The sequence below is a fragment of the Culex pipiens genome, chromosome 2, assembly GCF_016801865.2.
Source record: "Culex pipiens pallens isolate TS chromosome 2, TS_CPP_V2, whole genome shotgun sequence".
Lineage (NCBI taxonomy): Eukaryota > Metazoa > Arthropoda > Insecta > Diptera > Culicidae > Culex > Culex pipiens.
Window position 1 is genome coordinate 217,436,789 of NC_068938.1, and position 27,533 is coordinate 217,464,321.

Below are 27,533 nucleotides of genomic sequence, written 5' to 3' on the forward strand. Positions count from 1 at the left end.
CAGCGATTGGTGTGGAAGTGACAAACGGTAGGAAACGATTTGTGATCGCGAGTGAATTAATATTACATTACAAAACGAGGCAAAAAAAATATTATTTTTTTGGGCAAACGGAAGCACCAACAAAATTGTTTCAGCAAGATTAAAAATACAAAAAAAAATCGAGTGGCCTATTTATTTTTTTAAATTAATTACAAAATCATTTTTTTGCAATTCCGTCGTTAAACTATTTATTTTTCCTGTCATTCTTGAACGACGAAATAGCCTGCTTTTCTGTACCAAAAATAACAAAATCGAAAAGCAACACTTTTCAAAATAAATGCTGAAAAGTTCTACTTTTCAGCACTGAAATAGGTGCTGAAAAGTTGAACTTTTCAGCACTTTTTTCGAAAAGTAACACTTTTCAGCATTTTTTTTGAAAAGTGTTGCTATTCGATTCTGTTATTTAAATCGTTTATTGACAAAATACATGAAAATTTGACCTAAAATTGCACTTAATGGATGTTTTTCGGAATTGCAAAAAATGTTGTATGGAACTCGTTGCAAAACTTGATTTTTTCAGCACTCTTCGTATTTATCCAACTCGGTGAACCTCGTTGGATAAATGTACGACTCGTGCTGAAAAAATCCTCTTTTTGCAACTTGTTGCATAAACTACTATTTCATCCAAGCACTCAGAAAAATGACCATTATTGTTGGGTGTAATAAAATTAGTAATTTTAACTTTATTTTGGTCCCCGTCCAAAACGTCCATATTCATTTAATACTGCGACATTCAGTATCATGTATCTAACAATAAATTTCCCAGGATTCACGTCTGTTTGTCGGTTAACAAAAAAAAAGAGAAAATACACAGTTATTAAAGGAGCTAAACATGGTTTCACAAGTGTCAACAATAAACAGCAAAGTTTCACGGTTAACGCTACGAACAAGTTCGATCCAAAACTTTTTTTTTTAGATAAACAACAGAAAAGTTGAACTGTTCAAATTTTCAAGTCGTTCGTAGCGCCAACCGCAAACCCAGGTGTAACAGTGTATTAGTAAGGGATGAGCACGTGGGGAACAACACTTGACTCTCAGTGTTAGTGTGATGTTAGCAAGCTGCTGACAAGTGTAGTAGTGTGCAGGGAGGGGCGTGGCCTGTATGTTATAGTACGGTCTTCTCGAAGGGGGTGGAGCCTAAGTTACCAACACGTTTACTCATTTTACACTATCCCACCTTCGCAGCCGCCGGCGGCTATGTTTGTCAGTATTTCTGTTGCGGTTGCTGATGCTGCTGTTGCTGAAACGGATGCAGATGCGGCTGGCGGCGCAGAATTTTGTGATGTGGCTGTTGGGTTGGCTGGGAGGACGGCGATGTTGGCTGGGACCGGGGACGCGGCGGAAGCTGCGGCTGTTCCGGGGCCAGCAACGTTGTTGGCAACTGTTGAAGATGCGATAAGATTATTTGCGGGCAGTCCACTACTGGCGGCATTGACGGTGGCCACTCCGGGACAGGTGCTGCTACTAGCGCTAGAACTGTTGCTGTTGCTGCCGACGGAGGGGGGAGCCGGGGACGGGGACAGTGAGCATGAGAGCGGAGAAGACAGTGATGATGATGAGGATGACGATGATATACTACTAGTACTGTTGACGGTGGCGGCGGCGGCGGCGACTATTTGGTGACTGTTCAGAAACGGAATACGGGACGAGGCGGCGGCGGCGGCCGTCGTGCCGGATAGTTTTGGCGGAATCTGGGGCTTGTTGGGCGGGATCGGCGGCGGAACGCCACGCCCACCGACCGGTGGAATTATTGTCTTCTTGACGGTGGCCGTCGATCCGGCTGCTCCGACGCTTCCTCCGAGCGCTGCCAGCGATGATCCGATCGCGGGACTTCCGGTTGCCGGCGACGAGGACGCCTTCCGCACGGTGGCCATCTGTATTGGTGCACGCCGTATACACAATGTCGTTGGTTGTTGGTTTTTTTTTGGTGGAAGAGACAAGAGATTTGCGGTGTCGAAGTTTTTAATGAAATAAATGGAATGATTTTTTTTTTTTGGTTTTTAATTTTTTGTGTGTTTGTTTTGAACAATAGATTTTTATTGGTTTTGCTTGTTTTAGAAGGCTTAATTTACGCTACAGTCCTCATATTAAGAAACCTTTTTCTATGTATGCAAAGCGAACGATTTGTTGTTATTTATCGGCGTCAATTGTTAGTATTTTTGGGGCGTTTTTATTTCGAGTTTCGGATTGGTAATTTTGGTTTTATTTTTAAATGGTTGGTTTTGAGACAAGATGATTGGAAATAAAACAGAGAGAAACAAAATTAGCTATCGCTAGCCGGCAGTTTGGCTACAAATGTTGGTATTTTTGAGGTTGTTTTTGGCACTGATACTTAGAATTAATTGGGGGCTCGCTACCATATCTTGGATGAATCGGACTAAAAATACGGGAGATGATAATGAAATGGTTGATCCAGTTGAAAATACTCAAAATGTATTGTTAGAATAGTTGATATAACAGCTGGATATTGTTAGAATACCCAATGAGAGATGAAAGTGACTAAAATTGAACTGAATAGAGAGTTAAAATGATACGAGACATTCCATACTGTTAAGCAGAAAATGTTTAGTTAGTTGAATATTTTACTCAAATTTATCAGGAGACCGGCCCGTGGCTTAATGGCTACGGCTCTCGCCTCATAAGCGGAAGGTTCCGTGTTCGATTCCCGACCGGTCTCCTTGAACTTATTCGACTATAATTGAACTTTGAATATGAACAAAAAACGCATGGAATCAGGTGGGATTCGAACTCACACCTTTGGATTGGTAGTCAGATGCTCTAGCCACTCGGCCACCGAAGGGTTGACACCCCTTGTGTGAATTAATCTGTAGTGGTGAAATAATGTCACAAGGTCATTTACTATATAAATACAACAATCCCTTTCATAACGATTCCCCTACACACACCACACACCATATTCTATAAATAATTCGAAGTGGTTGGTACGGTAAATCCCCACTTCTTCTTCTTCCCCTGATGATTCCATGAAATGTGGGTTCCGTTCATAGAATCTGTCTCTTGCGGTTAATGCAACGCAGTAGGCCGGGCCGCTTTAGTGAGTGTAATACATTTCGGGGGTTCTCGAAAGTACTGCAATCAATAATAATGACAAGAAAGAACTTGAGGCGTAATCTAACCATAAGTTCTTCCCGGATGCTTTCTTCGGACTGGCTGTGCTTGTGTTCGATTGGATTAGATTAGATTAGATTTACTCAAATTTATCAGAATTTATTAACACATTTTTTTTATTTCAATAAAAATAAATAACGAAATCTAATCAAACTTTTGAAAAGGTGACAACGCCTCAGGTTACGTCCTATTTTAAAGTTATTTTAGAAATAAAATTACTAAGTAAAGGTAATTACCATAATAACTATTAAACCTTTTTTTAACTTAAAAATGAATTGTTCAGCTATTGTTGACTTTTATCCTTCTTTATTTTTAATATCTAGTTTACATAAATCAGAAACGTTCAGTGTTCCGATTCATAAAAATATCTTAATAAAAATGGCTTAACAATTTACGACATCCAGCCAAGGAAAGGTCGCATAAACAACAGGAAAAAAGTGTGAATTGAATCACACGTAAAACATGTTATTACATATAATTCGTTACAAATTTACATCAATTGCATTTCAATTTAAATGTTTAATAACGTGCAATGAAGTGTTACATCATAAATAATGTAACATTCGGAAGTATTTTTTTTTTTGTGTTAACTTAAGATAAGTTGTTTTATTTCTTGACAGAGTTGCCAGACAATCTGAATTTATGGAATTTATGGATCAAAGGATTATAAATTCTACTTTTGTAAAGATATCTCACGACAGCAATACCATATAGCAATACCACATAAATTAAAATTACCTTATTTTACTCATTCGGACGGTCTTTCAAAACTATATTGAGCAAAGTAATGTTCGGTATAATTGAAGTAAACAATACGTGAATTTTACATATCTGGAGCAACATTTGAAAGGGGCGGCACGACATTGCTCTTATGGCCTATCATTACACGCGTTAATATGGGACGAAAGGCCGTAAGAGCAATGTCGTAGCGCCCCTTTCAAATGTTGCTCCAGATATGTGCTCACAATTCAAGAAAGAATGCCAGATCTTTAAAAAAAAATCTCCTTCCAAAAATTTGGATTTAAATTGAATTTTCAGGAACATTATTGTAAAAAGTATAATAAATTTAAATTATTTTCTCTTTTCCAAGTTAATGCCACTTTGTTAAAAAGGTTGTAATTATTTTTTGTTTTTGCCATTGTTGCACACATTTTTTAAAGAGATTTTTTAGAGAGATCTCAGTGACTTTTGGACAAATCGTGCTTGCCATTTCATTAGGGCACATAACTTTTTTAGACAAGAGTGTGTCCCTTTCACACCTTATGTAAACTGTCATTCGAGTGAAAGGGATACACTATTGTTTACAAAAGTTATGTGCCCTTTTGAAATGTTAGGCTCCAAATTTTCAATGTAAAAAATAGTTCCATTGTAAAATTGAGTCTTAATTTCTCAACGGTAGGACCGCCCTAATATAACCAATTAGGCTTACTAGGCCGAGCGAAAAAAAAAATTTAACCCAAAAATGACGAACTCCTCGTCACAGTGTCCTGATGCAAACAATGATCGAGCTCGAGCTGTCACCTGTCACAGCCCCACGAAATATGTTGGATGACATATCGGGCGGTCAGTCGCCTGACAAAAAACTTTTTCTAGAAAGAGATAGCAGATCTGATGCAAACAAATCCCCAGCAGCCATGTATACATGCTTTTAATGTGTTGGTAAATTCCTGTCTAGAAAGCCTTACTTTTTCTTATTTATATTTTTTTGTAATTAAAAAACTTTTTTTTATAATCAGCATGTAACTAAGCTGAATTTAACAAAATCTTTATAATGTACAAAATTGCATAAAATTTACTCTTATAGGATGAAATAAGTCTTTCGAGCAATTCCAGCCCAAAACAGAAAATTTTTGAAAACTTTTTCAATCGACCTTCTCCGATATCAATGAAACTTTGTAGACCTGTATCTTATGCTCATATCATATAAACCATTGGACTTGTAGGAAATAAGACGAGCCGTGAGAAAAAAATTATCAAAATTTATTTGATATTTTTAATTGATTTTTTATTTAAATGGAGATAAATAAAATTTTAGTAGTATTCAAAATATGATGTTAAAATTATTTCTGTAAAGCAGTATGGAATATCTCACAGTATGAATAATCGATTTGTCTTGGGAAATCTTTCAAATTCATTCAACTTATGCTTAAAACGAATGGATGATAGAACCTCAGTGCCAGCTCAAGATGGGATCCCTAACCAAAACACACTATCTATCCTCCAAATTTTGAATAGCCTCCCGGCCTAGCTTGGTACGAACCAAAAATCCAAACCTGAACAAACCGTGCCAATCGATAGGGACGTGTGCAGCACAAAAAGCCACGCAACGCGCACAAAGACAAATTAAAAGTGTTGTTAAATGTTTTCTTTTTAAACATAAACTATCAAACACAAAAATAAATTACCTTTATATCTAAACTAATAAAGTAAATAAGAAAGCAATCTACAGCGCACCTAAACCACGAAAGAAGCTCTAAACATAATTCAACGTGGTGTTATATATAGTTCAGACTAGCAAATTCGTTAGGTTAGGTTACACAAACTTGAGCTTCCTTCCTAACCTTGCAGCGGCGAACTTACCTTGCCCGGTGGCGTGTTGGCGTAGGTCTCGGGTGCGGGAGCGACCGGCGCTGGGTTCGAGCCCAGACCTAGCCCGATCGGGGGCGACGTGATCGACAGCTGGGAGATGGCCGTCTGGCGGATCAGCTGGCCGGGGGAAACCGAGCGCGCGATTCCGGTGGCTGTTCCACGAAAAAACAAAATCGGATATTGAAGAGATAAGGGTAAAGAGAAACGATGTTTAGCAAATTGGTGTTTGATCAAAGTTTGAGATTCCTGGAAACAAGCACACACACACACACAGCTTAAAACACAAATTGGTTGCAGCAAAGGCGATTGTTATATTTACACATGAATGAAACTTTGCAAGACGGTTAGCAATTTTGAAAGCATTCGTTCAGCGACAGAGGCAGTGAGTAGTATAATCACTTATTTATTCAGTTTCAAAAGCCGACAATTCTTACGAAACATTTGGAATTTGTTTCGTAAGTAGGGGAAAGTGGAGCAAGACGACTATATGAGGTAAAAATAAAATTGCACATATGGTCGTCTTGCTCCACTTTCCTCTATTGGACCAAATTTGGTGACGATTAGCAGCTAGCGCTTACGTATACTTTCAAAAATTCAGAGAAGTTTGCATAACTTTGACTCATATTTGAGTTTAAATTTTTTAAAGAAACATCAACTTTAAAAACACACACATAAAACCAGTTATTTTTTCGAACATTATTATTTAATAAAACAACAACAATTTGTGATGTAAAAAAAACTGAACAGGGTAAACAAGAATTCTCGGATTAGTTTCTGAAAGAACGTAAGACAAAAGGCCATTGGTCAACAAAGCCCTTTTTGCATCGGTATTTGACATTTGAGCAATTCTCTACTAAAACCAATTCGTGAAATTTTCCTATCTTTTCGAAAACAATATTTTTAAAAATTAAAAAATACATTTCATATTACGCCCTTTTGAAATGTTAGTTTTGATTCAAAAATTTTTAAAATATTGTTTCCAAAAACTTCGGAAAATTTCACGACTGTTTCATGATTTAACATTGAAAATCGGACCATTAGTTGCCGAGACATCGGCATTAGAAAATGGAGGGTTTGATGGGTTAGACTTCAATTCAACTTCAATTAAATTTATTTATTTCTATTTCGTTTTCAGCAACCAGAGGTCTAGGGCGTTCAATTTTCCCGGGTTTTGAATTTCCCGGGAAACGGGAAAAATATTTTTGAAATCCCGTGAATTCCCGGGATCCCGGGAAATTTTTGAAGCAGTCAAAAAATCTATGTTTTCATAATATTTGATATGCTTTCAAGCTTAAAATCATTGAATAAGCTTGATAATAATAATTGGTGACCATCTACACTTCAATCTAGACAAAGAAGGACAGTTTTGAAATAACTTAAAAGAAATCCATTTTTTTTTTATTTAGAAAAGTACAAATATCAATTTTAATGTCATTCAAATTAAATAAGTGTTTTATGAATATATTTCTTTCATATATTTTTATAAATACCATAACTAGAAAAGCTTGAAAAATTTCTTTAAAAATATCTACAAAAACGAGAAGCGACAACAAAACCAGAGTTTTCTTCAAAAAAAAAAGGTCCTATAAGCTATTGTCCTTCATATGTTTATAGGACCTTTAAAAAAAATCTGGAAATAAAATGATACCAGTCAATGCAAAATTTTAGATAAGTTTTCAATGTCTTATTTTATATAATACATATTTTACTAATTCTCTTAAAGTTAGTACCGTCAACTGGGGAAAATCAGGACTACAGGCTGAAAAGGTACAGGAGATTTCAGAGCAATACATTTCTAGACTTTTTTTTTTATTAGGTCTTTTAAAAATATGAAACACAATACTTTATTGGACCTTTTTTAAAAAAAAATCTAGATTTGGAAATTGGTGTACTAATTGTTTTTTCTGTTCCTGTTTTAACCGAAGTTATTCAAAACACGATGCATTTTTTTCTTAAATAGCAGTCTTAATTCGTTACTTGCCCCAGATTCCGGTGTTTGATGAAAAATATTTTAAGGTTAGATTTTTTTTCAAATTTAAAATCCTAAATATAAATATCATACCCAGTCTTTAAAAAAGCATAAAATTAAATAGAAAATATTTAAAGCGCCAGGCATTTTGCGGATCTGTGAACTAAATTTTAAACAATTTTCCCTAATAAGTCAAATTAAAGCTGATATATTCCGAATCTATGCTATGTATTCAACTGTTCATCTATTTCTACAACCAAATCAGAATTTCCCGACCAAAATTTGTTTTTTTTTTCAATTTCGGGAATTCCCGGGACAAATTATCAAAAATCCCGGGATTCGGGAATTCCCGGTTTTGGAAAAAATCCCGGGATTTTTGTCCCGGGAATTCCCGGGATGGACGCACTAAAGAGGTCCAACCTTCAATGCCTCTTAGAAAATTTTATAGCACATTTTCTGAACTTTAAAAAAAAATATTTTCAGAAATGGTAACTCATGGTCACTATTTTAAAAAATCGAAAAACTGCAAATATTTCGCTGAAGTCTTTTGGTGGCTATATCTTGGAAACGAGGCACTTTATCATAAAAATCTGTAAATTACTTTTTGATTGCAAATTAAAATTTACATAAAAAACCAAGGTCAAAAAAATTTAAAATAATTTAAATTTTATTTTTTTGCAAAAATCATTTTTTTTTTCAAAAAGAAAATCATAACTTGGCGGCAAAATTGTTGACCTTACTTCTCTATGGCTCATAAGTTGCGAGTTTTGGTCCCCTAAAACATATAAAAAATCCTGAAATTAAAAAAAAAATACCGATTTTGGGAAATTGAGTTCTTGTAACAACAAAAAAATTATTAAAGAAATCGGCAAGATTTTTTTCCGAGCCACGTAGCCCAGTGGTAACGCTTCCGCCTCGTAAGCGGTAGATCGGGGTTCAAATCCCGGCTCGGACCAACACAACTGGTGATCTTTTCCCTTCTGGAATCGATTGCTTAGTAAAGGGAAGGTAGTGTATCGTCACAAACTGGACCTTATCACGACACCTTAGGGAGGCGACCTATGGAATGTTAACATTAACCTTAACATGTTAACATTAAGTTGAGAATGAAACTGCCACTGAATCCGCTTTGTAAATGTCGGCCCCGATACTCTTCAAAGGGTGTTCCCCTCAGGAACTGGGAAAGATTTACTTTTTTTTACTTACAAGATTTTTTTTCCGTTTATCTTTTTTTCTGAATGGACCATCCATAAACCACGTGGACACTTTTTTGAAATCTCAGACCACCCCCTTCCCCCCTCATGGACAATTTCCATACAAAACTTCAAAAATCTTTTTTGTGGACAACCACGCAGGTAGGTTTGAAAAAAAAGCAAAATTTTCACAAAAAATCCAATTTTTTTTTCGACATTAAAAATCGGATTATTAGTTCCCAAGGTGATCAAAACGAGGGCTAATTGAGCAACACTGAGAAAAAATCATGTCTCCTGTTTTTTATTTTATGTTTGCATGATTATATCTCAGCAATCAAATGCCGTATCAACAAAGTTCAGAAAAGCAAAATTTAGGCCTAAAGGGAGTTTTCTTAATAATTCCAAAATAGTTTTTTTTTTCAAAAATGAACCATCTGTTGGAGATCTACTGCCGATGATTGAATTTGTTACCCTAGATATAAGAATTTTGGACTGTTCTAATGTAATCATGAATTGTTGCGTTCTCTCAATCAATCTCTTATCGCTCTCTGCGATCTTTTGCATTTCCGCCGACGATCGTCAGCACGATCGATCGGGTAGCCGATAGGGAGCTGCGGCTCATTAGTTTTAGTCTGTATTCGACAACGCTCGCAAGAATACATCGAGGAGGAACCTCTGCCAAGATCACATTTCGCTTTTTTCTTTGAATAAATGGCCCAAGTCTAAGCCGTATAGTCTTTCTTCGAAGGTTGTTTTAATTTTTGGCAAGTTCCCCACCGAAGCAAACCCCACGGAGAAGACGTCCTGCCGAGTAGCTGCCCAGTTTGCGTACATTTTTTGGTGCCGAAACCCGGGACTGCCTGGTCATCACCATCGTCGGCCGGCCTGAGGAGAACATCGTGGGAATCTTGGACTCCGGCAACAATCGTCGTCTGTCGGAGAGTAGCTGATTTCGTCCTACGAGGGATCTTCGGTCGGAACAATCTGCCCACGGCAGTCTTCTCGACCTGGACATTTGTACGAGGCAAGGACAGCGTTGGACTGTGCACGTGGTAACCGCGTGGACGAGGAAGCAGGTCTAGCCAAGCGAGCAAAGGTAACCTCACAGCAGCAGATAAGGTGAGTTACAAGTGAACCACAATTGCGACAAATAAAGTGTGAATTCACGGGGTTTTGAGGATTTTGCGCTCATCACTATGTCGAAGCAACTGAAGCAGCATTTGATTCGTCGGAACAACATTTTGGGTTCCCTAAAGTTGATTCACCATTACGACGATAATTTTGTGTTCGATAGGGATTTCCCCCAACTCAAATTTCGCCTCGAGAAACTGGATCATCTTTGGGATGAATTCAACGAGGTGCAAGCTGAAATTGAGTTTAGCCAACCCTTGACCGACGAGCCTGACGCTGTTAGGACTCAATTTGAAAACGACTACTTTGAGCTGAAGGGAGCTCTTTCGTCGAAATTGGAAATCGCCACCCAGAACACTCACGCACCTCCCTCCCCCATTGCTCCACCTGCATTTCATTCCTCCGTCCGGCTCCCCGAATTGAAAATCCCTGATTTCCACGGGGATTATGATGAGTGGTTGAACTTTCACGATCTGTTCAACTCACTTATTCATTCGAACCACCATTTGTCGTCGGTGCAGAAGTTTCAATATTTGAAATCTGTGCTGAAAGGGGATGCTGCGCGGCGCATCCAGAATTTGGATGTGAACACGGCTAACTACACGCTCGCGTGGAACATTGTGAAGAAAAAGTACGATGATAAGAATCTGCTCCTGAAACAGCACTACATGGCGCTGTTATCTATTCCTTCTGTTCACAAAGAGTCGTCGACAGCGCTCTCGGAACTTGCTGACGAATTTGAGAAGCGCGTTGGCGTGCTTAACAAGCTTGAAGAGTCCAAAGATCACTGGAACTCGTTCCTCGTCACCCTTCTCAGCATCAAGCTTGATCCTGGAACCCAGACGGCGTGGGAGCACAGCTTGGAGGACGACCAGAAATCTACTTACACTGATCTGATTGCATACATCCTCAAGCGCTCTCGCACGTTACAATCTCTAAAGCTCTCCCAAACTTCGCAACACGGCACAAAACCCGAACCCAAGGTCGAACACAAATCCACTCGCTCGAAGACCTCAGCGTACCACTCTACCAACACTAGTGATACGCTTTCCCAGTGCAAGCTGTGCAAGCAAGAGCACATGCTGCACCAGTGCGATGAATTTAAGAAGCTTTCGCCACAAAACCGCTTCGACGTTGCCAAAAAGCACGGTCTCTGCTTGAACTGCTTAAAGTCAAACCATATGATGAAAGCATGCACTGCGGGTTCGTGCCGAACGTGTAACAAACGCCACCACACACTGTTACACCTGAACACAGCTGCCGCCGACAAACCAACGGCCTCAGCTGTACAAGTTGCCCACTGTCAACAATCCTCACGATTGGCTTCGGTCGTCGAGTCTCCGTCGTCGGTTACGTACACTGCCGAGCAGTGTCACGTGGTCCCTCGGGAAATGGGATCGGCCCCGTCGCCGTCGGTTGGGCAATGTCTTTCGCGTTCGTTCGTTCCGTCGTCGGTCTCGCACGCAGTACCGTCAGGGTCTCACAACTCGCAAGTGACTCACAGCCAAGCAGTCACTCAAACCCACTCGTTCGTCTCGAAGGCTGGTCAAGCTGTCGTCTTTATGCTGACCGCCTACGTTAGGGTGATGTGTGCAGATGGCACACACATCCATGCTCGAGCCCTGTTGGATTGCGCCTCTGAAGCAAATTTCGTGACCGAATCTCTCGCGCAGGCTCTGCGGTCGAAACGCAAACCCGCAAACGTCGATGTGTACGGTATCAGTCAAACTGTCAAGAAAGTGAAGCACCAAACCACAATCACTGTTTCGTCTCGTGTGGGCCCGTACACTACAAGCATGGACTTTCTGATTCTGCCCTCCCTAACCAGAATCCTTCCCACTACCAACGTGGATGTTTCGAAGTGGGTCATTCCTCGCCACCTCCCACTTGCCGATCCAAAATTCAACATCGCTCATGACGTCGACATGATCATTGGCGTCAAGCACTTTTTCGCCATCCTGCAGGGTGAACAACTATCGATTGGATCTGGCCTACCAACACTACGCAACACTGTCTTTGGATACGTCGTCGCTGGCGACACGGATACACCCGCACAACAATCCGTAACTTGCAACGTTACTGCTGTCGAACGGCTGGAAGCTGCAGTTCGCAAGTTCTGGGAGGTGGAGAGCTTTGAGACAGGGAAGGCCCTGTCCCTCGAGGAACGGTATTGCGAGAATCATTTTGTAAAGACCCACACTAGAGCCCCTGACGGTCGGTACGTGGTTCGTCTGCCAATTCGTGAGGAGTTGCGATCTAGTTTGGGAGAGTCGATTGCGGTCGCTCAACGCAGATTCTTTAGTACTGAGAGGAAGTTCACGTCGAACCCGAAGCTGAACAAGGAGTACTCAAAGTTCATGGCGGAGTACGAACAGCTCGGGCATATGGAAGAGGTCACCCCAGATCTCAGCAAGCCTCACTTCTACCTTCCTCACCACGCGATCCAGCGACCAGAGAGCACAACAACAAAAACCAGAGTGGTCTTTGATGCTTCGTGTAGATCGTCAAACAACATCTCGCTCAACGATCTATGCTACATTGGACCTACGGTGCAACCACCACTCTTAGACACCATTCTGCGATTTCGTCTGCCAAAGTACGTCGTCACTGCCGACGCGGAGAAAATGTACAGGCAGGTACTCGTCCATCCAGACGATCGGCCGTTGCAGCAGATTCTATGGCGATCTACCCCGAACGAGGACCTGAAGACGTATCAGTTGAACACTGTTACCTACGGTACCGCCCCCGCGCCGTACCTCGCAACCCGCGTCCTGAACCAGCTGGCCGACGACGAGGCAGAAAACTACCCCCTCGCTGCTCCTCAAGTCAAGCGATCGTTTTACGTGGACGACTACCTATCGGGTGACAACGACGAGAACCGCTTGATGGAAACAAATCGTCAACTCATCGGACTTCTTGGATCTGGCGGTTTCACCATGCGCAAGTGGTGCAGCAACAGCTCTCGCGTTCTGTCTCACATTCCTGAGGAACTCCGAGATCCCCGAACCGAGTTGGAGCTCAGCGAATCCGGATCGATCAAGACGCTCGGCCTTCTGTGGCAGCCGGTGCCTGACCACCTCAGCTGCAAGGTTCCCGAATACAACTCGACGGAGCCAATCACGAAGGCACTCATTCTCTCGGAATTGTCGCAGCTGTTCGACCCAACTGGTATGGCAGGACCAGTCATTATTCGAGCAAAAATGTTTCTCCAATCGCTGTGGGAAAAGAACTTCGGGTGGACCCAAGAGCTGCCAGAGGAGTATCAAGAATGGTGGAAGCAGTACAGAATCGAAATTCGCGTCCTCAGCATGCTCAAAATCCCTCGCCGAGTTCTAATCGATCACTCAGTGGTCATCGAGCTGCATTGTTTCTCGGACGCGTCCGACAAGGCGTACGGCGCGTGTGTCTACGTGAAGTCAACCAACTCGTACGGCAGGTCGAAGGTCAACCTGCTCATATCGAAATCTCGCGTCTGCCCTAGGCGCAGATTAACGATCCCCCGTCTCGAGCTGTGCGCAGCTCTGCTGGGGGCCCAACTGACCGCAGCTGTCCTGGAAGCCACCAACCTGAGCTGTCCAGTGGTCTACTGGTCCGATTCTGCGATCGTCTTGCATTGGATTGCGTCGTGCTCATCAACCTGGAAGGTGTTCGTCTCGAACCGGATCGCAGAAATCCAACGCCTCACGCAGGGCATGCCCTGGCGTCACATCCCAACCCACCTGAATCCAGCAGATCTTATTTCTCGGGGACTTCTTCCTTCAGAGCTGGTTGGATGTGTATTGTGGGAGCACGGACCAGAGGTCATCGAGCTGCCCTCTTCGCATTGGCCCCAAAACTGCATTGAACTCTCACCATTACACATGCAGGCTCGTGACGACGAAGCACGCCAAACTGTGTCGGTGCTCACAACAAGCTCTCTCGAAGATCGCATCCAAATCGAAGATCATTCCGCACTCTTGCCCCTGCTCCGCTCAGTCTCTTGGATTCGGAGATTCACGGACAACTGTCGCAGCCGTCCCGAAGAACGACGAAATGGTTTTCTAAAGTTTCGAGAAATTGACGACACACTCAAGCTGCTCATCACACTGACGCAGCGCACCCACTTCGCTCAGGAGATCAAGCATCTTCTCAAAAACCCTGGCCCAGTCCGTAAAGACTTCGATTTCAAATCCCAAATCAAGACCTTGAATCCCTTCATCGACCCGGAGGGTCTGCTCAGAGTGCACGGCCGGTTGGAAAACAGCAGCTTACCGTTCGACACCAAGTACCCCATAATTTTGCCCGCAAAAGCACATCTGACACATCTGATCGCCAAAAACACCCACTGGGATACTCTACACTCGGGTCCACAACTGCTGCTATCGACGCTACGTCAGCGCTACTGGCCGGTCAGGGGGCGAGATGTTGCGAGGAGAGTCGTCAACGAGTGTCTGGACTGCTTCCACTGCAAGCCAAGAAGCATTGACCAGATGATGGGGCCTTTGCCAGCAGCTCGTCTCGTTCCGTCGCGCGCGTTCGCGAGCAGTGGTGTCGACTACTGCGGGCCGTTCGCCGTAAGGCCACCGAATCGTCGCGGCGCGTCCGTCAAAGTATTCGTCGCGATCGTCGTCTGTATGTGGTCGAAAGCGGTACACATCGACATGGTGTACGACCTCACGTCCGCGTCGTTCATAAACGTCCTAAAGCGCCTCGTTGGACGTCGCGGCCGCGTGACCGACCTCTACTGCGATAACGCCCGAACGTTCGTCGGGGCTAATCGCCACCTGGAGGAACTGCGCCGAGCATTCGATACGATGCACTCGTCGGATGCAGTCGCCGCTCACTGCGCAGAGAAGGGGATCACCTTCCACTTCAACCCTGCCCGATCGCCGCACCACGGAGGGCTGTGGGAGGCCGCTGTTAAAAGCTTCAAACATCACCTCTACCGCGTGATGAAGGATACGCTGCTCACCATTGACGATTTCAACACCCTGATCGTCCAAATCGAAGGCGTCCTTAATTCCCGTCCCCTTACTCCTCTTTCCTCCGATCCCACTGACGTGGTTGCCCTCACTCCTGGGCACTTCCTCGTCGGAGAACCGCTGTTCTCCATCCCTGAGCCCGATCTGTGCGACATTTCTATTAATCGGCTCAACTCTTTCCAGAAGATGCAACAAAAGCTCCAGCATTTCTGGAGAGCATGGTCGCGCGACTACATCGGCCACCTCCAAAACCGCAAGAAATGGCCCGTGGTCCGCCCAAACATCGAAGTCGGCACGATGGTTCTCCTAAAGCAGGACAACGCTCCTCCAATGCGCTGGAAGCTGGGCCGGATCGAGGCGGTGTTCCCCGGCAAAGATGGGCTCGTTCGTGTGGTGGATGTCCGCACGGCGCACGGCACGTATCGGCGTGCAATCACAGAGGTCTGTCCGCTGCCCATCGAGCAACCCAGCGAGGAACCATCCGAGCAGCCATCCGACCTACCAACCGACGCAGCTGTCCAACCATCCCACTGAGCCTGGAGGCGCTTGGTGGTTTCTTGAAAGTGCCTTTCAACGGGGCCGGCATGTTGGAGATCTACTGCCGATGATTGAATTTGTTACCCTAGATATAAGAATTTTGGACTGTTCTAATGTAATCATGAATTGTTGCGTTCTCTCAATCAATCTCTTATCGCTCTCTGCGATCTTTTGCATTTCCGCCGACGATCGTCAGCACGATCGATCGGGTAGCCGATAGGGAGCTGCGGCTCATTAGTTTTAGTCTGTATTCGACAACGCTCGCAAGAATACATCGAGGAGGAACCTCTGCCAAGATCACATTTCGCTTTTTTCTTTGAATAAATGGCCCAAGTCTAAGCCGTATAGTCTTTCTTCGAAGGTTGTTTTAATTTTTGGCAAGTTCCCCACCGAAGCAAACCCCACGGAGAAGACGTCCTGCCGAGTAGCTGCCCAGTTTGCGTACACCATCATAAACACTTTAAAAAAATAAAAAACTGCGGCTTTTTAAAAAAAAAAGTTACGCAAATATCAGTAAAATTTAAAACGACGCACTTTATCAAAATTTCACTAAAGCACCTAACTTTATTATTGAAAATGTAATATTTAAAAAAAATAAGCATTTTTTTGAACCTATTTTTTTTAAACCTTGGTCAAAAATGTTTTGCCCGGAGAAACAAATACCAAAAAAATAGATTTTAAAAGGCAAATTTCTTAGCGAATAGCTCGTTTTGAACAGAGCTTGAATATTCAGATGGAATTTTTTAAAACCTTGTCAACTTGATAGAATTGTAACGTTTATCTTAAGGATGCATTTTTGAAGTGATTTTTAGATCTGCACATTAAATTTCATTACAAATAAACATTATATTGATGCAAATATCATTAAAATTTTAATTCTTAAATTAAAGACTATGATTGTTCTATGACACATCTCTCCATTTGGGAAGTCATTTTTGCTGTGAATTTCTTGTCACGTTCTGTATGAATTGGACTTCCTGAACATGTTCCAATCCACAGAATAACATACAAAACAAGTTTCGGTTAATTCTAAGAGAGGGAGATTTAATGAAGGCATTTGGTTTCTTAGAAAAGAGCAACTGAAATGTTATTCTGTTGATTAGCACATGTTCAATCATTGGAAAAAATAACTTTCAAAATGTAGAGTATTGTAATAACACGATCGAGATATTGTTTTATAGAAAATATATTTTGTTAAACCTTTTAAATGTATTTGTTAGATTAATTTTACGTAATACCTGATTATTTTAGTTGCTGTTGTTAGCATTAATTATATAAAGCATTACTACGACTACGTAAAAAGGATTTTAAATGAAAAATTACCACAAAAAGCAAAACACACAAAGGGGCAACAGAAAAGAAGGCAGGATAGTTCAGTGCCACACGGTGAAGACACGCTCAAACACACACACACAGAAAGCGTTCGCACGAGTTTTAACAAAAAATAATCTGCTTCTAGTGACACAAAAAAAACACAACAAAAGCAACGTGGCAGGTCAGATGTTTGTTCTTTGCTAATTACTTGGTCCGGACACGGGCACACTGGACACGGTCGCGGTCGGCTGGACCACCTTGGTGGCCACACTACTAATCATAGCGGCGCCTGGCGGCAAAATCCCAACACCCGCGGCGGAAGAAGCAGAACCAGCTGCAGCGGCGGCGGCGGCCATGGAAGCGGAAGAAGATGCCAGGATGCTGTCTACGCCTGGACGAACCGGTGGGTTTTGCGAGGTGTGAAGGGGTTTTTTTTTGTGGTTGGGTTATGTCAGAAATTGAAAGAATTGTTTGTGAAGAAAATGTGAAAGAAATGAAAAGTAAAACAGTTTGAGAAAGGTTGACCGGCAATTTTGATACTTGAGGTGTTATTTCCATTTTACCATCATTACTAATATACCAAAAGGAAAGATTAACGAAAAATGTCGTTTATATATTTCTTGAAAAGCTTAAAACATTCTACACTTTGCTATCAGTTTTTCAAAGCAATTAGAAAATGTACAATTTTCTATGTAATTAATAGCAAAATTACGTGAGTTAAGCCAAAACCTGAATCGGAATGTAAACAACCGTCACTTTGTCTCTCGTTATTTTCCAGCTTTGGAACAGGACTCACCCGGAACGATTGAGGCTCCGCCAATCGAGGGCCGCGACGGCATCAGGCCGCCCGGTTTGGTCGGCAGCTGCGGAGCCACCGTAGGATGACGGATTCCGGTCTGCTTCCGCAGCAGATCAAGTTCCGCCCGCAGCTGTTGAATCTCCAGCTCCTGCTCTTTAATCCTAAAAAGAAGCACAAAATTGAAATACTTTCCCTCAAACGTCACTCTCCCAACTTACCTCTTCTCCTCCTTGGCCAAACTCTGGTGCAGCATCTTGCGCTCGACCTCGTACGCCGCCGTCTGCTCCTCGAGGTCGGCCTCCATCCGCAGACACTTTTTACTCTCCTCCTCCAGGCCCTCGGCGATCGTGTCCACGCGCATCTTCTCCTCGGACAGAATCTGCGCCAAGTCCTCGCTCCGTTTGCGTTCCTCAATGTACTTAATGATGATCTTTTTCCGCTCGGCCAACAGCAACAGCACGATCTGCTTCTGGCGGTTCTTTTCCGCCTCGAACTGCTCCTGAATCTTCTGCAGCTCCATCTCCAACGCCTTGTGCGTCTCCTTTTCGTGCTCCAGCTCCTGCTTCAGCCGCGACCGCTCAATCTCCAACCCGTACGTAATGTCGTCGCCCTGCGCCGTAGTATGTTCGTGCTTCCGCCGCTCATCCTCCAGCTCCTGAACGACCTGCTTGTACCGGTCCTCGGCATCCTTCAGCACCTCCACCATCTTGCCCTGCGTTTGCCGTTGTTGCATCACCAGAGCCGCCAGCGAATCCATCTGCTCCTTCACCCCAACTCGCTGGTCGTTCAGAAGCCTCATCTCGTGCTCGGAATACGCCGCCTGAATCGACGACTGCCGGCTGGCAATGTTCCCGCTCGAGGCCAGATTGTCCCGGTAGAGTGCCGCGTGCGGGTCGTTCAAATTGGCCGACTTGCTGTAGCGGGACGTGTTGAGCAGCTGTTTGACCTTTTCCGTTTTTAGCACGGCGATGACCACGTCCCGAGCTTGCAGTTCGCCCTCCAGGTAACTCAGCAGCTTCAGGAGATCGGTTTTGCTAAAGTCCATCTTTGGGTTGCGCTGGAATGAAAGAATAAAAAAAAGGGTTAAAAAAATGCAACATCGGACTTCATGTACCCTGTTCAAGTTCATGTACAAATATCCTTTGTAAATTCCTGTATTTGTGAGATTCCATGTTAAAAAAAAAATCTACAATATGAGCCACAAAATTACCATAATAACAAAAATTACCAAAATTACCAAAATGATCAAAATTGCCAAATGACCAAAACTCGCAATTCGCATTTTTTCACAAAATTACCAAATGACCAAAACGACCAAAAAACCCAAATCGATCATTATGACCAAAACGATGAAAATTACCAAAACCACCAAAATGACCAATAGACCAATCGAATCAAATTAACCAAAATAGTCAAATCGACCAAACTAACCAAAATTACCAAATTTACCAAAATGCCCAAAACGACTAAAAAAACAAGTCGACAAAAATTGCCAAAACGATAAAAATGATCAAAATGGTCGAATCGACCAAAATGACAAACACGGACAAAATACCGAAATAACCAAAACGGTTAAAATTACCAAAATTACAAAATCGACCAAAACGACCAAAATGGCCAAAATGATCAAAATGACCAAAACAATCAAATTAACCAAAATGGTTAAAACGGCAAAAATAACGAAACTGATCAAAATCATCAAAATGCCCAAAACGACAAAAATAACCAAATCGACCAAAATGGTCAAAACGACCAAATTAACTAAAATGATTATCCGGGTTTTTAAGCGAAGATGGCGTTCGAATGATGAACGTCCGATATGTCAAAATCGCGCAGTAGCGCCAACATTAGACAAAAAATGTGGTTGTCATGCCATGGCACACTTTTTTCGCAACGTTGGTACCACTGCGCGATTTTGACATTTCGGGCGTTCACCATTCGAACGCCATTTTCGCTTAAAAAGCTGGATATCGGCCAAAATAACCAAACTGATCAAAGTCACCAAAATGCCCAAAACGACAAAAATAACCAAAACGCTTAAAATAACCAAATCGACCAAAATGGCCAAAACGATCAAAATGGTCAAATCGACCAAATTGCCCCAATATGACCAAAATAACAAAACCGACCAATATGACCAAATCGACAAAATTAACAAAACAACCATAATGACCAAAATGCAGGGTTGTTACGAAAAACTCGAAAAAAAATCCGCGCCAGATCCGCGCCGACCCCAAAACCCAATCCGCGCGAAATCCGCGCCATATAAAAAAATCGCGACAAACATAGAAGAGAGTAACATAATGAATAAAATTTTAAACGAAAAAAGAATAATACAGAAAGCATTACTGGTCCGTTGATCAGTTGTGGATTCATATCCCACCTGCACCAAGTGGAACCTTTTCTGCCATTTCTGAAACAATATTAGCATTTTTTGTAACACTTTAAATATCGTTGCTTTAAAAACAAATTTAGGAAAAAAATTAAATTCAGACATTTAAAAAAATTAAAACCCTAAAATAAATTACCAAATTATAAAATCTAGGGACTTGATAATTTTCACCAAATTTTCTTCTCTAACTTTCTCTAAACTAAAATATGACTCCGAAAATGATTCGAACTAAGAAAATGGCAAAAAAACAATTATTTAATAATTTAATGATCAAATAATAAAATAATTAAATAATTAAATAACTAAATAATTAAATAATTAAATAATTAAATAATTCAATAATTTAATAATTAAATTGTTAAATAATTAAATAATTAAATAATTAAATAATTAAATAATTAAATAATTAAATTATTAAATATTTAAATAATTTAATAATTTAATAATTTAATCATTTAATAATAATTTAATAATTTAATAATTTAATAATTTAATAATTTAATAATTTAATAATTTAATAATTTAATAATTTAATAATTTAATAATTTAATAATTTAATAATTTAATAATTTAATAATTTAATAATTTAATAATTTAATAATTTAATAATTTAATAATTTAATAATTTAATAATTTAATAATTTAATAATTTAATAATTTAATAATTTAATAATTTAATAATTTAATAATTTAATAATTTATTAATTTAATAATTTAATAATTTAATAATTTAATAATTTAATAAGAACTTTCTTTTTTTTTTTTTTTTTTTTTTTTTTTTTGGGAGGGTGATCCAGCCGCACATCGTTGATGTTGAAACCTCTAAACTGGGCCCTCGTCCTGTCACGTCCGTCAGTAGTCTTGTCGTACACTACAACTAGAATCAGATCTGCCAATGAATTAGTACACTTCGACCAAATAAACACTGACGCTGTATGGATCTGACTCTAGAATAAATGCACAGTTGTGTGTTATTCATAAGTCCAACTTATTCAATTATTCATTTAAGTCCAAATATTCATTTGCTAACTACTTTGGATCGAAAATCTAAATTTTAATCTAAAATCCTCTAAACTTAATGTTCAAAACTAAACGTTCCTTTAACCGTTGTAGTACTACTTCTATCAAAAACAATAAAAAATTATGAACTGATATACAAATAGGATAGAAATCGCGGTTTGAAAAATAAATGACAATTTACGTCAAAAGATCCGTAGTTCCTCGATTCGCAACAATGGTCGATACAGCCATAATCCGAAAACCGTTAGTTCAACAGGTCAACGAATTTTGTCCGATATCATTACATTATTGATTGATCGAGACTCTATGGACAATTTGACATAAAAGAATGCCTTGTATTCTACATCAATCAAAGTTTATTGACAGCATTACTCTAACTTAACAATTGCAACTAAATTTATCATCAAATAGATTTGGAAAGCATACAGATTTATTTAAATGCTAATGCTAAGCAACAAATCAATTGTACTATCCTAAAGTCCCACCTAAATCCCACATTGTGATAGTGAAAAAGTCACAGAAGCAGCGGTGTCTTGTGCAATTGTGATATTTTCACTATCGGAGAACTTCCTAGTTCACGAAGACAGCTTAACGGTCAACGCTTAAGCCCTGGGGCTGCGACAAAGCGAGTTCTCGTAGCATGAAGTGGTGTCCATAGTGCTTATAAAAAAGAATTTATACCCAAATTTTAACTAATGCGCTAGGATCAAATCATGCCCCTTGACTTTACAAGGCCCAGGGAATAATTTAATAAGAACTTTCTTGAAACATTAAAAAATTAAGAATTAAAAAAATCCATGGTATTTTTTTTTGTTTAATTGAATATGTAAATTCTGAAATTTTCAATTTTAGACGGAGATTTTAGCAGATTGCTAAGTGGATTCCGTCATGTTTTGATAATTGGGAGTAGAACCAATTCTACACAAATCAGAGTGGCAACAGAATCTTTCAATTTTTAATATAACACAAATTTCAAAATTTAAAATTCAGTTTGAAAAAACTTAAAAAATCTAAAAAGATCTTAAGCTTTTTGAAATTCTGTAATTTTTCGAATTTTGTAATTTTGAAATTGTAATTAATATGCTCGCTCAATATTTATTGTATGCTAAATTAAAAAATGCCTTGGAAACTTTGGAACCCTGTATCGATCAAAAAAAAATCTAAGGGTTAAATCATCCGGAACATACCCTAAGAATCATTTATGTACATCCTTATGTCTAAATCTTTGGAAAAAGTTTAAAATATGAGTCAGAAGATAAAATTTAAATGTATCATGTGAATAATTATAAAAAAATATTTAAACCAGGTAAGCAAATGTTAACAAAAATTATGAGTTGTAATGTTATGTAAAATTTATATAAGAAATCTCAATACATTTTGAAAAATAAACGCTCCTTGAAGATTATTTTGAAGATTCGTATTAAGAAAAAAACAATGAATAATTTTCAGAAGAAAATTTTCTTCATTAACAACTTCTTAGAAATTGATGTTTTTGCACTCAAAGAAAAAGATTGAATTTATTTAATTGCTTATAATATTTTCCTTTGTAACTTGAAGAAATTCTATCGTTCTAAATTATTTTATTTATGAAAATTGCTATCCGCGCGAAATCCGCGCCTGAACAAAATTAGCCAGCAAATCCGCGCCAGATCCGCGCGATACGCGCCATCCGCGCCATCCGCGCGATCCGCGCCGTCCGTAACAACCCTGAAAATGGCCAAAACGATAAAAAATATCAAAATGGTCAAATCGACCAAAATGACAAACACGGCTAAAAGACCAAAATATTCAAAACGTCAAAATAACCAAAATAAACAAATCTATAGATATAGATATAGATATAGATATTAAAATTACCAAAATCGTCAAATATGACCAAAACGGCAAAAATACCGAAATAACCAAAACGATTAAATTGCCAAAATTACCAAATCGACCAAAACGTCCCAAACGACCAAAATGACCAAAATAACCAAAACGATCAAATTAACCAAAATGGTTAAAACGGCCAAAATAACCAAACTGATCAAAATCACCAAAATGCCCAAAACGACAAAAATAACAAAATCGACCAAAATGGCCAGAACGATCGAAATGGACAAAACGATAAAAAACGATCAAAATGATAAATCGACCAATATGACCAAAACGGCTAAAATTACCAAAATAACCAAATCGACCAAAACGATCAAAATGATCAAATCAACCAAAATGCCCAATATGACCAAAATAACAAAATCGACCAAAATGACAAAATCGACAAATGGCCAAAACGATCAAAATTACCAAAATGGAAAAAAATACCAAAATAACCAAAACGGTCAAAATTCACAAAAGGGCCAAAATTACCAAAATAACAAAATCGACCAAAATGACAAAATCGACAAATGGCCAAAACGATCAAAATAGTCAAAATCGCCAAATCGATCAAAATAACCCAAATGGTCAAATCGACCATTATGACCAAAACGACAAAAAATACCAAAATAACTAAAACGATCAAAATGACCAAATCACCCAAAATTACCAAATCGACCAAAATTGTCAGATTAACCAAAATGGAAAAATCGACCAAAATAACCAAATTGATAAAAATCACCAAAATGCCCGAAACTACCTAAATAACCAAATCGACCAAAATGGCCAAAACAATCATAATGGACAAATCGATAAAAACGATCAAAATGATAAAATCGACCAAAATGACCAAAACAGCCAAAACTACCAAAATAACCAAATCGACCAAAATGGCCAAAACGATCAAAATGGTTAACTCGACCAAAATCGACCAATATGACCAAATTAACAAAACAGCCAAAATTACCAAAATGGCTAAAAGACCAAAATAATCAAAACGGTCAAAATTACAAAAATAAACAAATCAAAATCGTCAAATCGACCAATATGACCAAAACGGCAAAAATAGTGAAATAACCAAAACGATTAAAATTACCAAAAATACCAAATCGACCAAAACGACCAAAATGGCAAAAATTGCCAAAATGATCAAAATGACCAAAACGATCAAATTAACCAAAATGATTAAAACGGCCAAAATAACCAAACTAATCAAAATCACCAAAATGCTCAAAACTACCAAAATGGCCAAAACCAAAATAACCAAAACGGTCAAAATTCACAAAAGGGCTAAAACGATCAAAATAATCAAAACGACCAAAATGGTCAAAACAATCAAAATGACCCAAATGGTCAAATCGACCAATATGACCAAAACGGCAAAAATACCAAAATAATCAAAACGATCAAAATTGCCAAAATTACTAAATCAACCAAAATGACCAAATCGACCAAAACGACCAAAATGATCAAAATTACCGAAATGATCAAAATTGCCAAATCGACCAAAATGTTGAACAACCAATATGGTAAATATCGACCAAAATAATCAAACATGATAAACATGCCCGAAACTACCTAAATAACCAAATCGACCAAAATGGCTTAAACGATCAAAATGGACAAAACGATCAAAATGGTAAAATCTTCCAATATGACCAAAACGGCTAAAACTACCAAAATTACCAAATCGACCAATATGACCAAAGAGGTTAAAAAAAAAAACAAAATAACCAAAACGGTCAAAACGATCAAAACGACAAAAAACCAAGACGGTCATAATTACCAAAAATGGACCAAACTACCAAAATTACCAGATCGACCAAAACAATGGCAAAAAATGACCAAGATGGTAAAATATACAAATATGACGGAAGAAATTAAAAAAAAATCAAAGCTATAAAAATTACCAAAATTTGCAAAAAGCTAGAACGAAATGAATGACCAAATCGACCAGATACAAAGCAATACAGTGTGTCGTTTTTTCATAAACCTAAATCATGAATGGCCAAATTTCAGAATTGAAAAAATATAAAATCTACCGATAGTCAAGGTCCATTCCGTCCAAAAAGGGCGTGTGTTGTTGACTACTCTGCTCATATCGACCGCATCGCCAAAACCAAAAGGGCACAAACAGCAGCAGCAGCAGCAGGTTCGTTACCCCGTTCTCCAAAAGAAAAGTGCGCTAGATTTTCCACCACTTGCCTCCATCCCTGTGCTGCACACATGTGGGTAGTCCCGTACATAATTTTCTGTGCTTTTTTTTTGCTTCTGCTTCCCTCTATTTGCCCCGCGTGCCGTGCCAAGAGCAACGAAGCCAGCGGTGCTAACGACACTAAAATAAATATTGATTTTCCCCTCTTAGTGGTGCCTCACATCATCAGCAGCACGTACACGGGGCGCACAGACAGACAGGTACCTACTACTAACAAGCTCATCTCCCGACCGACTATCGTTCTTGGAATCAGCCAAGCCGGAGAAATTGAGCTGACTTGTTTGTTTTACTTTTCGGGACTTTCCCCTGATTTATGAGGATTCTGAGTCAGCCGCGACGCGGCTTGAAAGATGAAGTTCATTTCCACCCTTCCGCCCACTCGCACACGCCCAAGGGGGTGGGACGACGGAAAATCTCGCCGAAATCAATAAAAAAGAGTGCCTCCCCCGCGTCCTCTCACCTTCAACGTGTCGCTGGTCAGTTTGATGGCTTGCAGGTCGGCTTCGGAGAACTTGGTCGGCGGCGCCCCAGATTCCGAGGATGGAGCCGGTGAAGGGGGGACGGGTTCTTCGCCGTCGGGTGGTGCCCCAGCGACGGCTGCCGCGGGTTCGGCCATACTGTCGGAAGGGGGCAGCGGCGGCGGTTCCTCGCTGTCCTCCGGTTTGGCTTTCTTCGAGGGGGACGACGACTGGAGCTTCCGCGAGGACGTGTACACTAGACGGGGTGGCCTAGCACTACTCATTACCACCGGTCAAGGTTCCAGAGGGCCCCGCAGCATCGGTTCTCGGTCGTTGCCGGCAGGAACTCTGCTTTCCGCTTATCAGCGCTCACGTCGATTCAACTCGAAATGTTGACTCTTAATTTGCTGTCTGATAGTGCCAATTTGTGCACAAGGTTGGTCACGAACAGAGAGGCTGGACCGTGAAGGTCGATCGACCGGACTTTTTTCCTCCTTTGTCAAAATGTTGACTTTTTAACTTTGATATTTCAAGCGATTTTCGCACACTTTTCGCACAACTTTAATCAACATTAAACTTGTATGCTTATTCTACACTTTAAACCACTTTCAAGCCGCCCCTTCGCAGGAATCTACCCCGAAAACTCCCGGACTAAAAATCTGGAACCATTTCCTGTTTTCTTCTCCACCTAACTTCACGTCACTCCAGAGCTGCTGAGAGAAAGTCGGTTTGACAGTTCTCTCTGTTTTGCTTTCTGCTGCTGATGACGCGACCACTCTCCTCTCTTGCACTTCTTTGATGTCCCACACTCACGCACACACTCTCACCAACGAGAAGAAAAAAAACCTGCTCCAGAAGTCCTGAATGAAAAACGTACCTCCCGAAGGAGGGCCCTCGAAAATTGAACTTTTCCGGTCCTCGCCGATGGCACTTCTGAGGTTCTTCTCGGTTGTGGATCGCAGGGCACTTGCCGGAACGGGTTGCACAAGTTTTTAGCCGGAACGAGTACCGTAAAATACCGCAAACAAAGGTTTTTTTACGAGGAGCAGCGCGACGACGACTTTGACACGGAGGGAACTCATTCAACACTCTTGAAGAGAGGGTCACTCACTGCTTTGCATCATCGATCATTAATGGGGAATAGGGTTGGGTAACTTTAGTTTATGAGAAGATTTTGAAATTATAGTGAAAATATGTATTAAACAATGTTTTTAAAAGGGGAAATAATCAGTTGATATGAAACTAAAAAGCCAATTGCAAATAATTATAGACTATTTATTAAAATCTTTTTGAAGACCTTTTCGTATGTTTTCATCAATTTCGAACCAAACCGGAGTTGTATAGTAACTTTGAACAGTAACTTTAATCATGTAGGTTCGGCAATTTGTGATAAGTTCTGCTTCAAAAATTGACAAAAATCAGAAAATCACTTTTTTACGTTTTGGGTGTTTTGAATACCCCTAACTGAAGGCGGTTTAAAAAACACCTAAAAAGCAAATAAAAATACAATTTTTGCCTTCCTCACCTCACTGAGGCAAGGCTATAAAATCACTCGAACTTCTTTAATACGACTTTTAGATATACCTTCACGTATACCTATCGACTCAGAATCAAATTCTGAACAAATGTCTGTGGGGATGTGTGTAGACATGATTTTTTTTCCACACGATTATCTCAGAACTGGCTGAACCGATTTTGGCCGGATCCGCCTTATTCTGTTCGTTTTGGGGTCCCCTAAGACCCTATTAAATTTTATTCTGTTTAATGAAGTACTTTTAAAGTTATGCCAAGAAAAAGTTTTTTTGTAGCTGCAAAAAAGGGTGATTTTTGCATAACCTCAAAGGCCGGATCTTTTTGCTTACGCGCGAGAGTCGCGCAGCATGCGTAGGGATTTTGGTCCACGCGGGGGATTGGCAGCCACACCCCCTTG

The 27,533-nt window shown here is 40.3% G+C and overlaps 1 protein-coding gene across 3 annotated transcripts; it reads right to left on the reverse strand.

The window, feature by feature from the left end:
- Window positions 1–916: 916 nt before the first annotated feature.
- LOC120432549 (CTTNBP2 N-terminal-like protein) lies at window positions 917–26,691 on the reverse strand. Of its 3 annotated transcripts, none has more exons than XM_039597777.2 (6): window positions 25,606–26,691; window positions 17,880–18,718; window positions 17,659–17,822; window positions 17,071–17,247; window positions 5,749–5,909; window positions 917–1,913 (listed from the first exon to the last, which is right to left on the reverse strand). In XM_039597777.2, the coding sequence occupies exons 1-6, from the start codon at window positions 25,885–25,887 to the stop codon at window positions 1,203–1,205; spliced, it is 2,334 nt and encodes a 777-aa protein (XP_039453711.1). In that variant the 5' UTR covers window positions 25,888–26,691; the 3' UTR covers window positions 917–1,202. The 3 variants fall into 3 exon arrangements, with proteins under 3 accessions (XP_039453711.1, XP_039453710.1, XP_039453712.1); XM_039597776.2 differs by having other exon boundaries at window positions 918–1,913; window positions 17,071–17,253; XM_039597778.2 differs by lacking the exon at window positions 17,071–17,247 and having other exon boundaries at window positions 919–1,913.
- Between the last annotated feature and the right edge of the window lie 842 nt (window positions 26,692–27,533).

Bases quoted from the DNA above. Each gene is read 5' to 3' on its own strand.
- LOC120432549 (XM_039597776.2), bottom strand. From the start codon at position 25,887: ATGAGTAGTGCTAGGCCACCCCGTCTAGTGTACACGTCCTCGCGGAAG. The intron at 18,719-25,605 runs GTGAGAGGACGC...CTTTCATTCCAG, and splicing joins TGACCAGCGACACGTTGAAG to CGCAACCCAAAGATGGACTT. The intron at 17,823-17,879 runs GTAAGTTGGGAG...GCTTCTTTTTAG, and splicing joins TTGGCCAAGGAGGAGAAGAG to GATTAAAGAGCAGGAGCTGG.